Here is a 16,170-nt window from a genome sequence, read left to right as displayed (position 1 = left end):
AAGTAGGAATGGAAGGGAATAAAAGAAAGGGGGAGGGGGTGATAGAAGAGAGGGCAGATTGGGGGAAGGGATAGTGAGAAGCAAAACACTTGAGGAGGGACCGGGTGAAAGAAGAGAGAAAATAGAATAAATGGGGGGCATAGGATGGAGGGAAATACAGTAAAAAATTTTTAAGCAAGTTTCTTTGATAAAGACCTCATTTCTCAAATATAGAGAACTCAGTCATTCATAAAAATAAGAACCATTCCCCAATTGATAAATGATCAAAAGATATAAACAGTTTTCAGATGAAGTAATCAAAGCTATCTATAGTCATCTGAAAAAAAATATTCTAACTTACTATTGGATTGTAGAAAGTAAAAATAATTCTGAGGTATTACTTCATGCCTATTGGATTGGCTAATAGGAAAAAAAGATAAATGACAAATGTTGGATGGTGATGTGGGGAAAATGAGACTTTAATGCACTATTGGTAGAATTATGAACTGATTGAACTGTCCTGTAAAGCATTTTGGAACTATCCCCAAAGGGCTATAAAGCTGTGCATCCCCTTTGACCTAGTAATGTTGCTTCTCGGTCAGTATCCCAAAAAAGATTTAAAAAAAAGTGAAAGGACCAATATGTACAAAAATATTTGGTTGTGCTCTTTTCTGGGGATAAAGAATTAGAAGATGAGGGGATGCCTATCAATTAGGGAAAGGCTGAACAAGTTATGGTATGTGATTATGACAGAATACTATTGTACTATAAGAAATGATGAGCAGGATGCTCTTGGAAAAACTTGGAAAGACTTGCATGAGGTGATGCAAAGTGAAATGTACTGTGCACAAAGTAACAGCAAATTATAAGATGATCAGCTGTGAATGACTTCACTATTCTCAGCAATACAACGATTCCAAGACAACTGTGAAGGACTTATGATGAAAAACACTATCCATCCCCAGAGAAAGAACTGATAGTGTCTGAATACAGATTGAAGCATACTTTTTTTTACTTTATTTTTCTTGAGGTTTTTTTTCTTGTCTGTGTTTTCTTTCACAACATGACTATTATTGATGTTTTGCATGACTACATATGTATAACCTATATTGAATTGCTTGCCTTCTCAAGGAGGAGTGGAGATGGAGGAAGGGAGATGATAAGTTGGAACTCATAGTTTTAAAAAGGAATGTTAAAAATTGTTTTTACATGTAACTGGGGAAGAATAAAATACTAAATTAAAAAAAAGAAAAGAGAAAGAAATTAAAAGCATAATGATAGGTGAAGAGGAGATGAAACTATTCCTATTTGCAGTTGATACGATCGTTTACTTGGAAAGTTATAGGGAATCACCAAAGATGCCAGTTGAGACTTGTAAATAGCTTCAGCAAAGTTGTAGGCTACAAAATAGATCCTCAAAAATCAATAGTATTTCTATATAGTGTTTTTTTTGGAGGGGCAATTGGGGTTAAGTGACTTGCCCGAGGTCACATGGCTAATTTTGTGTTAAGTGTCTGAGGCTGAATTTGAACTCAGGTCTTCCTGACCCCACTTGACCTGTGCTTTATTCACTGAGCCACCTAGTTGCCCTGCATTTCTATATGATAATAACAAAGTACAAGATATAATAGAAATCCCATTCCAAATAATCATAAAGTGCATAAAATATCTGAGGATTGACCTACCAAATCATACAAAAAACTTGTGCTGATTTAATTACAAAGTGTTCCTTAAAGAAATAAAGAACAACTTAAGCAACTGAAGGAATGTTCAATGCTCATGACTAGGTCATGCCACTATAATAAAAATGACAGTTATGTCAGAATTAATTTATACTTTTAATGCTATACCAACCAAATTTTCCAAAGGGATATTTTGTAGAACTTGATAAAAGTGACAAAATTCTTTTGGAAAAAAAAAAAAAGATCTATAATATCAAGGGAAATGATGAAAAGAAGTAGGGATAAAGCAGGAATATTTCCAGACCTCAGACTATATGATAAAGCAGGAGTCATTAAAAGCATCTGGTATTGGTTAAAAAAGATGAGAGAGAGGGAGATCAATGGAACAGATCCAAGAAGGGAGAATTAGAAACAGTGGAACACAGTACCTAATGTTTGATAAAGTGGAAAACATGAATAACCAAGGAAAAAACTCCTTATTTGATAAAAATGTCTGCAAAAACTAGAAAGCAGTCTGACAGAAGTTATGCTTAGATGAACATCTTGTACCAAATTTAACAATCCATTCTAAATAGATATGCAACCTGAATATTAAAGATATTATAAAAAGTATAAGACAAACATTATATACCGTTCAGCTGTGGATATAAGATATATTCTTAATCGAACAAGAGATAAAGGCAGTTACAAAAAATAAAATAGATATTTGATTGCTTGGAAACTGAAAAGCTTCTGCATAGACAAAATCAATGCACTCAGTATAAGAAGGGGGAAAAACATCGTCTTTTTAGAAATGAGAGTGGAATAAATTCTGAGAAATATTAAGGAATTTGAAAATAGTTTAAATATATAGGAATTTAAAAATAATTGAATTAGAGAATTAGGTAGTTTTATATGTATAAAAACCAGGAATAATTTTAGAAAATTCCACTTGACCGGGGATAGATAAATATGGGTAATGTGACTAGGCATCATTGTTTTCCTGGACTCTCTTTTTTTTAAAGCAAATTGGAAGCATATTTTGATGGATGTCATTTCAAGACTGCTTAGAGCAACGTGTAGGAAAGCAGCAGTTATCTACAAGACTTAATACACTTTTTTCCCCTTTTCCTTCATTTAAAATGCTAATTCCTTTCAGGCAAGCCTCACTCTTCTCCCAAACATGGCAGAGGTCTGGGCTGTCATTATAATCATAATTTTTCTACTATAAATGCAGCTTTTAAAGTCACATCCCCATGTTTAAAACTACCTTTTGGGGACCAAGCCGCTAAACAAGCAAGACTTCTATATTGAATTATTCCATCTTGTATAATCAAACACACCTTTTCTTTTCTCAGCATACATGAGAGTTTAGTTTCAGTCAAGGTTCAAGTTAGAAACAATATTGTATAAATTTTGTGTTGAACATGAGAAACAAGAAGAGAGTGAAAATAAAGCCCAAGTGAAGGCCTCTTCGTCTCTATTTTGACATAGCTAAATGTTATAGGCTAGGTTTTCTCCTTGAGTTTTTCCCCATAAGTATTCCTTTTTTTGTTCTTTATAATTCTGTTATAAGATATGTTAATTACAAATGTTTCTTAGGTGACAAAAAGTCATAGGGAAATTCTATAAAGATGATTAGACTCATGATCATAGATTTAGACCTATAAGGAGCTGAGACACCATCTACTCCAACCCTCTCATTTTACAAATGAGAAAATTGAGGTCCAGGAAGGTTAAATGACTAGTCACATAAGTAGCAAGTGGCAGGGGTAAGTTCCTACAATGAACAAATATACTAAGAACATAAGACAGACAGATGCATGTTTGGGTTTGGAAAAAAGAAATCTCTTCACTCTTCCCCTGCACTTTAATTTATTGCATTAAAGAAACTCATGCTTCTGGTTTGGAGAACTCTCCTTATTTTAAATTATATCTATTACATCCAATATAGGTCTTGATATCTAATCCTCAGAGCAGTCTCCCTCCTTTCTGAAGTATGGTGCTTGGCTTACAGTCTTCCTCTCCACCCCAGGTGGACCAATTCACATCTCCACCAACAGTATATTAGTGTGCCTGTTTTCCTAAAGCCCCTCCAACAATTGTCATTTTCATTTTAGTCATTGTTTATAATCTGATAGGTATAAGGTGAAACTTCACAGTTACTTTAATGTACATTTTTCTAATTATTAGTGATTTGGAACACTTTTTTATATGGTTGTTAATAGCTTAGATTTCTTCCTTTGAAAACTGCCTGGTTTTTTATCCTTTGCTTTGACCATTTATCTACTGAGGAATAATTAATTCTTATAAATTTGAAACAGATCTTTGTATAGCTTGGAAACCAAACCTTTATCAGAAAAACAAAACACAAGTAATAGAAAGGAATCCCGTTCCAGAGAATTAAAAAATACAGAAAATGTCTGTCCTACCTTAAATATTGACTTTACCATATCTTTAAAAAGGCCCCAACCCTCACTTTAAAGATCACTGCTTTAGAACAGGAATATCCATATTTGCAAGGCTGGTTTTGAGAATATCATTAGTATGCTTTCCTGTGCTAACAAGCCATACATAGCATTTCTATGACATTGTCAAAGTAATCTGCCTCTTTCTTCCATATCTGAGGTGTGATACATTTTTATAATTAATCTAACGTTTTAGCCTCTTTTCTTCTTCAGATAAATTGTCCCAAGTCCCCTTATATCAACTCTTCCTTTCTACTTATGTAAAGAAAATTCCAGATTTAGCCAACACCTTGTAACCAACATGAGGACAAGACTTTGATGACCAGGGGAAGGAATGTACTTATTCATTATACTATTTGTTCATTGCCTTTTCTAGCATTCGTTTTCTTTCATATGACTTCACAATGATTGTTTCTCTTGTTTATCCACCCTTTTCAGTAAAAATTAACTTGTCCCTTAACCATTCTTTAACACTTGTCTCAATTTCTGTTAAGAGCAGCAAAAACTAAAACAAGTTATATGTGTTTTGTTGCTGTGAATGAGGAAGTGTATATTGAATGGTTGTCCTCCTACTATGTCCTCACAGATGTAAAACTTTTAAAATCAGAAGTGTCCATGTAAAATGGTCCATTCTTTGTAGTCTTTATTTTTTATATTAGAAAAATCACAAGATAGAAAAAGATAGCTCCCTCCCTAGATGAGAGATTATCCTACCCCTAAATATGCATTGCTTTTCATGTAGTGCAGCTGGTGGTTCTTTTATTTCAATTTAGATTTACAAATCCTAATTAAAATTTTTTTTTTCACGTTTGTGTCACTAGCTACAAGACTTTCTTACCTAAATGTGTTCGAGCAAAGATCCAAGAGTATCATATTTTGACACGAAAGCGAATAAGGTACAGATTCCGCAGATTTATTCAGCAGTTCAGCCAATGCAAAGCTACTGCCAGAAACTTGAAACTTAAATATCTTATAAATCTGGAAACTCTTCAGTCTGCCTTCTACTCAGAACAATTTGAAGTAAAAGAACCTGGCAGAGGTCCTTCAGGTGAGGAGATTTTTGCAACCATTATAATAACTGGAAACGGTGGAATTCAATGGTCACGAGGGAAACATAAAGACAGTGAGACCCTGACAGAACAGGTAATCCTTAATGATATGTTCTCATTCTTTATTATTTTGTATCAAATGACAATGGGGGAAAAAAAGTAATTCTGATATTTTAGTCTTATGCATTTCTCACCCTGGCAAATTCCCATTGAGTCCAATGGAAGTTTTGCTATAGTAAACATACAACAGCAGGGTCTATTTCTGTAGGGTTTTTTTTTGTTACTAAACGGTTTTTAATTAGTTGTGTATTTAAAAGTACATATTTGCTATATTAACTTTGCTATGATTACTTTAAGAAAAATCTTAATTATATTAGGATTGATTGAAACCTTAAATACAAAAGGCATAAACTACTTGCTCTCATTGTCTCTCTTTCTTTCATCTTTCTTTACTGAGGCCAGAAGGGACAAGAGTTAAACAAAATAGAATAGAGAAAAAGAGTAAATGAAAGCAGACAGTTTTTATTTCCAATTGGTTTTATAGTAAAGAGTTACTTGCTTAACAGCTAAGAGGTATAGATCAGTCTTTCTTGTAAATTCTTAGTTGATATTCTGACTGCTGTTTGTTGTTAGAGGATTATAGGGTGTTAGAAAAGAGATAATACTTTAATTTCTTATTTTAATGCTTTGAGAATTAAATTTCTAACTATCTAATGGTATCTGTTGGTTCTACCTATAATGGTGGCTTGCATTCAGAATGTTGTATTTCTGGCACAGTAAAGTCAGAAACATTTTTCTCCTTAAACAAGAAAGTCCATTGTAATTTTGAGATTACTAATGGCAGAGTAAATATTTCAGTTGATGTTGAGCTTATTTCATTTAAGTGTGATAAAAAAATGACACTTTAAAATTTCATCACCTTCCTAATTTTTATTTTTGAATTAGTTCAATAAAGCTCACTTAATTTTAAAAATATCAATACTAACTGCAGGATTTGCAGATGTACTGTGACTTTCCTGATATTATTGATGTCAGCATTAAGCAAGCAAATCAAGAAGGTTCAAATGAGAACAGAGTGGTGACTATCCATAAACAAGACAGTAAGAATTTGGTAAGTTTTATTTTTATAACTTATGATTATTTGTTAATTATGTAATTGATTCACTTAGCAATATAAAAACAATCCAAAAAAGTAATCATTTAAGGCTCTTTTGAAATATAGATCTGTGATCTGGTTTAATCTAAGATGTATCCAGCTCAGTAATACTTACTTTATGGAAATACAAAATATTTCACATGTTTTATGAACACAGAGGGCAAACAATTTCTGTGGCACCTAGCTTAGTACCAGGTACAAAAGAAAAAAGGATCACATGTGAAACTATGAACTTCTGATAATGTTTCTTTAAGTGTGTATAAATTTAACAAGGTAGTAATAAAATGTGCATTTGCTTGTCATAAATATGCTACATTTTTATGGGCCAGTTCCAGGAGAGTTCGACAGTTCTGATCTAGACCTTCTCACTTGTCCATTTTGTGACCTATACCACTTTTTTTTTCTGACTGATGCATACAGAGTGATCATCCAAAAGTAGAGATACTTAGTATTCTCATGGAACAATATTAATATTACCTTAATAAGGTTGCCACAGATTGTGATTCATTAAAACTGAAACTGCCATGTTTTGTGTTTTAATCCTAAACCTCTCTGTACTTTCTGGACAGTTCCTCCTGAACTTCACACTAGAAACCTCTGAAAGGGAACTTTAATGTTTTCCCCAGATGAGTTTCCTTAGAGCTGTCTGTTTCTGTCAGTGGTGCTGCCATTCTCCATTCATTTCTTTACTCTTTGCTACGTTCAGTCAGTTACTAAATACTATTGATCCTTGGTGATAATTTAAAAATTTGTCCCTATCCTTTTCATTTTCATTTTCATGGCCAAGGCTTCCCTGCTTCACAGTTGGATCATCCAAGTAGTTTCCTAACTGGTCTCCTTATCTCTGTCCCTCCTTGATATTCAGTCTTTTGAGTGCCAGCTTTATCATCCCAAAACATTGCTTTGTCATTCCTTTTGTTCAAAAATCTTCAGTTTATCTTGGTTTCCCACTACTCCTCTTTATGAACCTTCTGCTCCAACCAAATTCCTGTATTCCTTGCTGCCTGAACAGTTTTCCCCCTTCTGCCTTAGTTGATTGCTGCTCCCCCAAATTCCTTAAGTAGCTAATTTTTTTATTACAATTAACTGCCTGTAAGGAACTGGATTAAATTCCTCTGACATTTAGAATATAATTCTTTGTTATTATTTGCTTTTTTGCATATTATATTTGCCAAGTCATTGAAATTAAATTGTAAGTTCCATTAGAACAGTGGCATTTGGGGATGCCTCTTTGTATATTCACTATTTCACATGCTACGTGATAACAGCTTCACAAATGTTCATTAATGAAAATGATTATCTTTTAAAACTGGATTTAATTACATATAGTAGATACTTAAATAATGCTTAGTGATAGATTAGGTGTGAAGAAGCTAGGTGTCACTGGATCTGGAGTCAGGAAGAGTTGAGTTCAAATGTGAATTCAGACACTAACTGGCCCTATGACCCTGGATGAGGTGCTTAACCTTTGTTTGCCTGAGTTTCCTCATCTGCAAAGTGGAGATAATAATAGCTTTCTGCCCTCCTAAGGTTGTTTTGAGGATAGACTAAGATAATATTTGTAAAGTTCTTTACAAGCTATAAATTGTATGTAAATGTCAGCAATTATGTCTAATAATGGCATCCTTTCCCTTTCTTTGGTAAAATGATAAGGAGTACACTCTTGCCCATAGAGTTTAAGCCATACTATATGAAAATGATTAACAAAAGTAAACAACATATCAAAAAAATCTAACAATAACATTATATTTGATGTTCCATACAGGTAGACTCCCATGCCTGCAAGGGAATAATAGCTTAAAGATTTTTTTATATCTCTTTTTTGAGACCAAGCTTTATCTTTTGCATCATTTAGTTTGACCATGTGTAATGGTAGTTTTGGTTTTTTCCCCCCATCAATATTGTTGGAATTGTGTATATTATTTGCCTGGCTCTGTTTATTTAACTTTATATTAGTATGTGTAAGTCTTTTCATTCTCCTCCCATATTCATCATGTTTGTTTCTTACAGCACAGTAATATTACATTCACATACCACAATTTGCTTAGCTATTCTCTAAACAATGGGCATCCACTTTAGTTCCACCTCTTTGCTACCACAAAAAGTGCTAATATGGATTCTTTCTTTTTTTGTCAGTGATCTCCTTGGGGGTTTTGCCTAGAAGTGAAATCTCTGGGTCAGAGAGTATTTTAGTCACTTTATTTGCATAATTCCTTACTGCTTTCCAGAAGCACATAGCAATTAAATTCACTTGCCTAAAGTCACACAGCTACCAGGAATCAGACATGGGATTTGAATCTAGGTCTTCCAGACTCTAAGCCCAGTAAACTCTCCACTACACCAGGCTACCTTATTAATTTACTTCTTTTGTTCAGCTGATCTGCTGGGAAATGTACATGATGGGGACAAAGTAGTCTACAGTTTATTTCCAGGCAATATCTATGTACAGTGAGTGCATAAGAGATAGGTTATCATGGAAATGTGTGTTCAGAAAAGCTGTGAGCTGGTCATGTGGTGAAAGCTAGGAATAACAGATGGGTAATAATCAAAATGATGCATACCTCACAATGCAAGGAGACGTACAAGAAAGCCCCATAACACATTAGGCATATCTTCTACAAGAGAATTTGGACAAGAATCACACAAAAGATCAGGAGGCGTGGGTGACTTTCATTTATCCTGAAGGTAGGAAGAACTGTGATAGTCGAGAGATTGCCTATATCAATGACATCATAAATCCACTGTAGTATAGAAATTCCTAAATAAGGAGCAGCTTTGTGGGGCAACTCAGTAGTGTGCCTTGATAGAGCATGAGGCCTGGAATCAGGAAGACTTAAGTTTAAATCCAGTCTCTAACACTTACAAGCTGTGTGACCCTGGACAAGTAACTTTTCTCTGTTTGCCTCAGTTTCCTCTTCTGTAAAATGGGGATATTAATAGCATCTGCCTTCCAGGATTGTTATGAGTCAAATGAGATAATAGTGAAACACTTAGCACATTTCTTGGCACAGTAAGTGCTATAAATGTTAACTTTTATTATTATTCATTATTATTATTATTATTACTTTGATGTAGCATTTAGTTCAGTAAACATTTAAGTACCTTTTGTCTGTAAGATTTTTCTTTAAATTAACTTATTTATTTTTAGTTTTCAACATTTACTCCCATAAGCTTTGCATTTTAAATTTTCTCCACCTCCCTTTCCAAGATGGCCTGCAATCTAATACTCTACATGTACATTCTTATTAAGCATATTTTCACCTTAGAAATGTTTTAAAAAAGAATTAGAATGAGTGGGAGAAACCACGAGAAAGAAAAATTAAAAAGAGCAAATAGTATGCTTCAATCTGCATTCAGACTCCATAGTTCTGTTTATAGAGTATAAACAGAATAGCATTTTCCATCATGAGTCTTTTGGAGTTGTCTTAGATCCATGCATTGCTGAGAAGAGCTAAGTCTATCAAAATTAGTCACTACAATGTGGCTGTTACTGTGTATAGTGTTCTCTTGTTTCAGCTAATTTCACTCAGCATAAGTTCATATAAGCCTTTCCAGATTTTTCTGAAGTCTGCCTGCTCATCATTTCTTATAGCACAATAGTACTCCATTACATTCATATACCACAACTTGTTCAGTCATTCCCTAATTTTTGGACATCCCTTCAATTTCCAATTATTGACTACCACATAAAGAACTGCTATAAATATTTTTGTACATGTTCTTTTCCCATTCATATGATCTCTTTGGGATACAGCCTGAGAAGTGGTATTGCTAGGTCAAAGGGTATACACATTTTTATAGCCCTTTGGGTATAGTTCCAAATTGCTCTCCAGAATGGTTGGATCAGTTTACACCTCCATCAACAATACATGAGTGTTCCAGTTTTCCCACATCTTCTCCAGCATTTATCATTTTCTTATTTTGTCACGTTAGCCAGTCTAATAGGTGTGATATGGTACCCAAGAGTTGTTTTTATTTGCATTTCTTTAATCAATAGAGATTTAGAACATTTTTAATATGACTATAGTTAGCTTGAATTTCTTCCTCTGAAATTGCCTGTTCATATCAATTTATCAATTGTGGAATGACTTGAATTCTTATAAATTTGACTCAGTTCTCTATATATTTAGAAATGAGGCCTTTATCAGAAATATGCAAGGTTTTTGCTAGATGATGGGGAGGGGAAGGATACAGAGTCTACACAGAACACATCTCACTTCATAGAGTTTAAGATTGTTTTTTATAATTGGTGTTATTAATGATTGTTTTAGTCTATAAACAGTGCTTTGTATTGTTCTTATCAAAAGCTTGGAAAAGGACTTACGTTAATTCCAGAAATTTATTGTTCAGTCATTTCAGTCATGTTTGACTATTAGTGACTTTATTTGGGGTTTTCCTGGCAAAGATACTGGAGTGGTTTGCCATTTCCTTCTCCATCTCATTTTATAGATGAGGAACTGAGGCAGACAACATTAAGTGACTTACCCAGAGTCACATAGCTAGTTAGTGTCTGAAGCTGAATTTGAACTCAGGAATATGTGTCTTCTGGTTCCAAGCCTACTGCACTATCCGTTGTTAGGAAGTTGAAATTAAATTATATCAGTAGTTATATCTGTTGCATTTATCTATCTGGTGGTATCTATCGCCTTCCATTTCTTCCCTCCCACCCCCCGCCCCCCAAAAAAAACCCTACTTATTTTTTTTTTTTTTTTATCAATTGGTGTTTACTAACTTTCTCAATATTACACGGCCAGTTATTTCTGGGTGTGGTGCTGAGTGTCTGAGTCCGGGATTCGATCTCCAGGTCGTTCCAACACTGGAGCCGGTGCTCTTACTTGCTGAGCCACCTGGCCGCCCCTAAGCAACTGGGGTTAAGTAACTTGCTCAAGGTTACACGGCCAGGTGTTTCTGGGTGGGTGCTAAGTGTCTGAGCCCGGGATTCGATCTCCAGGTCTTCTCAACACTGGAGCCGGTGCTCTTACTTGCTGTGCTACTTGGCTGCCCCTGCCCTACTTATTTCTCGATTAAATTCTGTGCATCCATTCACATGACACACATTTTTGCTACTTTGTTTCTATGCTTGGGAAAAAAGGGAATACAGAGAAGAATAAGACATGGTTTCTCCCTGCAAAGAGTTTATGATAGAAAAAGACATTGAAACATAAATATAATATATAAATATACTTGCATAGTATTTGCATAAATTTTGGACAAAAAAAGACTTGAACAAGAGGAGATATAGTTCTTAGTCCATGGTCTACTACAAATTATCTGTGTTAACTAACATTATAGGGTTTTAGAATTAGAAGGTTTGGGGTCTCAAGAGATTTCTCACAAATCCAATCACATTGTTCTCAGTGAATGCAAAATTTTGTACTTACCATTAATAAATAAAATATATTAGTTTAAAATATAGGTCATTTCATTAAAATGTCCATTTTGTCTTTGTCTCATAATGTATACAAGTGCCATAATCCACATATATAATTTATCAATAAATATATAGATAGTGGGGGTGCATACTCAATTTATTTTTTTCTGATGAGGATACGGAATTGACAAAAAGTTTTGGAGCTTACTGTTCTGAAAGAATTTACAAAACTTAGAAAGTTTCTAGGAATTGATAAGAGACTTGGGACAGTAATTTTTGAGTTGAGGAACTGAGACTCAGTGAGTTGAAGGGACTTACATAGGCTTGTATGGGCAGAGCCAGTATTCAAACACTTAGCAAGCAGGCCCTTTGCAAACTTGAAAGTACTATGTAAATGCTAGTTATTTAATAATAATGACAATAAATATCTCTGAGTTTCCTTATCTCAAAAATTAAGGGATTTGACATAATGTTCTCTAAAGCACCTTACAATTTAACTAAATTCAGCAACTATTTATAAAGGATTTACTATGTACTAGGCACTGGAGAAACAAAGACAAAAGGAAGTAATCCATGCTATCACAGAACTTGTACTGTGGGAATACAATATGTACACAAATATTCCACAGTACTAGATGAAACCAGGCCTTCTCCTGCTCCTGCCCAAGTCTTATCTTTTGTACTAAAATTTTGCAGATACTATACCAGCTATATTCATATACTTCAGTGTCTTTTTCTATTATAAGCCTTTTGTGGAGAGATTATGTCTCATTCTTCTCTGTATTCTCCTTTCTCCCAATTAAGTACTGAGAAATATAAGAGTAGAGTTCATGAGGATGTGACAGTTGAACTGAATATTGAAGGAAGATAATTTTTTTTTTTTTTGCTTTTTGGAGGGCAATTGGGGTTAAGTAACTTGCCCGAGGTCACATGGCTAGTAAATATTGTGTGGGATATGGAGACCCTAACCCAAATTGACTACTGGGAGACCTCTCAAAGGGAAGATAGAAAGTTTTATTAGAATCTCGCGAGAAGCGGGCAGTCCAGTCTCTGGAACAATGCCCAGGAGAGGAGGCCACCTTACAGAAGCTAAAGCTGGATTAAATAAGCAAGCGTTACCCACCCCTCCCAAACATTAACCTAATTATTACTAATGAGGCTCTAATCTTGTTAGATAACATACATATTACATGAGGTCCATTACAAGAGCAGTAACAACCTCAGAATACTGAACCCCCTTCAGTCCAACCTAGATGTGTCCTTATCTGGGCCTGAGTGTTCCAAGGCCTCTGTCTACTTTCTGATTGGTCAAATCCATGTGCTGCTGCCAGCTCCTTTTATCTACATTATTTCATTTTTAGTATTATCTAGGAGTTCTCTAAGAACTGGGAACTCGAACTTCTTCCCAAAGTTACTGTCTGGTACTTTTTTTATCAGTAGTCTTGTTTCAGCAATTCTTGCAGTCCTATAGAAACTTAACCCTTTGCTACCTCTCAACTACCATTCCTTTCCCCAAACTAAAAACACTTCTGATTTGGTCTCAATAGTTAATCCAGTGAATTGTGTTAATACTCAGTAGCTCTTACATTACCTTGAAATACACAATGACTTACATATATATATGGGGAAACAATACTGAACTTAGTTACAAAATATAAGGAGGCAATAAGAATGTATATGTGATATTCAGAATGGGGAAACTTTACTGCATGTCATTCTACACAATATTAAGTGTCTGAGGCTGGATTTGAACTCAGGTCCTCCTGACTTCAGGGCAGGTGCTCTACTCACTGTGCCACCTAGCCACCCCAGGTAAAAATTTTTGACTCTAAAATTCTATGATTCTATGAAATAATTGCATATTCTAGTTGTAAACAAATTTCATGTACATGCAAAAGTTAGGAATATTTTGTGGGTATAACTACATAGCCACCATTGATTTCCTGAACCTTTTAGAAAGACAATAGAACATAACCAGATGATTTAATCATGTGGCAAAGTGGGTGGTGTTTTCCCCCTCATTACTGATCTGTAGAATTTCAGGTTTCTTTTTTCTAACACTTTCCTGTGAAATTAGTGATAGGTCATGCTCAAATGGTACAAGATTATAGTCATACAATTAAAGCAACTCTTCCTTCCTGAGCAAAATAGCTACAGCTTTAAAAAATATAAGTGTTTCATAAGATTTAATTGATTCCTCTTAAATAAATGTTTTCCTTTTTTGAAAAGCATACATTCTGCCCACTCTTTCTCTAAATTTAGAAAGGCTAGATTGAGATGAACGTGTGTAGCCAATTTGGCAGCAAACAAGAAGTGGTTTTAAAGGTCCCTTTCTTTGTTGTTATTGAGAAGTATTTTTTTAGTTCTTTTCTTCCTCTAAGCACAGTTGCACTTATTGTAGGTATTTGTTTTTTTCTGTTCTCTGAGCTTACACAGCTACATTGAATAAATTTGTTTCATTTCATTTTGACTACTTTCCCCAAATTTGGTAAACACTATAATTTTTTTTATTCCTTTTGTCCTTTGGAAAGTATAATGGAAAGCCTGATGACATACTTTTATGCAAAAAAGAAATGAAGGAACTGTTACAAAATGTTTGAACTTAAAACAATGTTTATTTTAAATGTGGATAGTCGATCTTATGCTAATAGCAGCTCCAGTGAATAAAAGTATGTGAGCATAAAAATAAGTAGCTTTTATTTAGAAAAAAATTAACCAATTTTATATTAAATAAATCTGCAGGTGAGATGCTTGACATTATTTTTAAAAACTTGAGTATATCGTAGGAAGAAAAGTTGTACGTCATGATGAGCATGAAGTGGTTATGACTGATTATAATATTGAGGTCATATATTTTGTTCATGTGTGTGACTGATTTTAAGAATAGTGGCTAACTACTTAAATTTGGACAAAGGAAAAATATACTCATTCTGAAAGAAAATTTGAATGTGAGGGAAATTTCTGTAAAAATTGTAACACATTTTGGGATGATAAACAAGAAATCAGAAAGATGACATGTGCTGCTCTTTCAAGGAAAGCTGGAAAAAATAAAATGTTTTAGAAGAATGCTAATAAATGATGAAATAGAGTATTTCCAATGTGACTCAGAAACAAAGTGTCACACTCTGTAACGGAAAATCTTTAATGCTCCTGCATGATATAAGAAAGCATAAATGTCAAAATAAGAAAGACATTGTTGATTTGTTTCTTTTTCATTGGTGTCTTTGTTTTTCAAGCTTCAGATAATGAACTCTGAAATGTTTGAGACTTTTTCCTAATGTAAAAATGTGGAACTTGAGCCATTATTTGACTGTCCTTTCACTCATGGTTTCCTTTCTGTGAAAATATTTTGTATTCCAAAATGAAGTCATCCAGCTTTGTCATCTACCTTTATGAAAGGCAAGTCTGCCTTGAAAAGATATGAGATTTTTCCACTGTCAAAAATGTACAAAAAATATTTTCAGCAATAGCTGTGTCTTTGAAATTAATGTGTAGTTGGGGTGGCTAGGTGGCACAGTGAATAGAGCACCAGCCCTGGAGTCAGGAGGACCTGAGTTCAAATCTGACCTCAGACCCTTAACACTTACTAGCCGTGTGACCTTGGGCAAGTCACTTAATCCCAATTGCCCGCCTCTCTTCCCTCAAAAAAAAAGGCCAAAAAAAAGAGAAATAAATTAATGTGTAGTTAGTTTTTACTTTCTAGAGGAAATGCTCAGTTTTTAAATATATTTGTTATAAGAATTCATCTCCTTGACATATATTTACACATCACATTAGAAAAAAATAGGAATGTTTTACATGATTACACATGTATAATTTATATCAGATTGCTTACTGTCTCAGGGAGAGCAGAAGGGAAAGAGGGAGGAATAGAATTTGGAACTCAGAATGTTAAAAAAAATGTTAAGAATTGTTTTTACATGTAATTGGGGGAAAAGAAATATTAGAAAAAAAACAGGGACTGTATTTTGCCTTTATGCCTTGCTTATAAAAGCTTAATAATTGCTTGTTGACTGACTGAATTATTCTTGTTTTGGCATCTGCTGTTTAACAAAATGAAGATAATGGATTAATATGGGTAGATTGAGAAATAAAGTATTTATTAAGCTCTTGCTGTGGGCCCGCCATACTATGTTAAGCATTGGAAATACAAATACGTTACAAGCAAGCTAGACAGTCTGTGCCTTCCAGAAATTTGCAATCTAATGAAAGAAGATAGCACATAAAAGAGAAATTTAAAAATGTGTGTGTGTGTGAGAGAGACAGAGAGAGAGACAGAGAGAGAGAGAGATTTGGTGGTAGGAGTGTCTTGTAATTACTTGTACAATGGTACAAGTTAGATCCAAAGTATATGTTTTCTCTCCCCAACTAGTAATATTCTTGAGGGCAATAAGTGGCACTTCAGTTTGTTCTGTATCTTGAGAATACCTAATGCATTGCTCTCTCTCTCTCTCTCTCTCTCTCTCTCTCTCTCTCTCTCTCTCTC

The 16,170-nt window shown here is 34.3% G+C and overlaps 1 protein-coding gene across 2 annotated transcripts in view; it reads left to right on the top strand.

Annotated features, from left to right (window-relative positions):
* JAK2 (Janus kinase 2) overlaps positions 1-16,170 on the top strand; it is a 149,567-nt gene that overhangs the window by 82,329 nt on the left and 51,068 nt on the right. The window contains exons 7-8 of one of the 2 annotated variants that reach the window (XM_069090780.1): positions 4,930-5,251; positions 6,149-6,268. In XM_069090780.1, the coding sequence (XP_068946881.1) occupies positions 4,930-5,251; positions 6,149-6,268 (442 nt within the window). Of the gene's footprint in view, positions 1-4,929; positions 5,252-6,148; positions 6,269-16,170 lie in introns of those variants that run through there. The other variant, XM_069090781.1, reaches the window with a different exon arrangement.

Source organism: Petaurus breviceps, unplaced genomic scaffold (assembly GCF_028583685.1).
Source record: "Petaurus breviceps papuanus isolate PSGF00001 unplaced genomic scaffold, PetGlider_PUasm1.0 187, whole genome shotgun sequence".
Classification (NCBI taxonomy): domain Eukaryota; kingdom Metazoa; phylum Chordata; class Mammalia; order Diprotodontia; family Petauridae; genus Petaurus; species Petaurus breviceps.
This window is presented reverse-complemented; position numbering and strand designations above follow the sequence as displayed.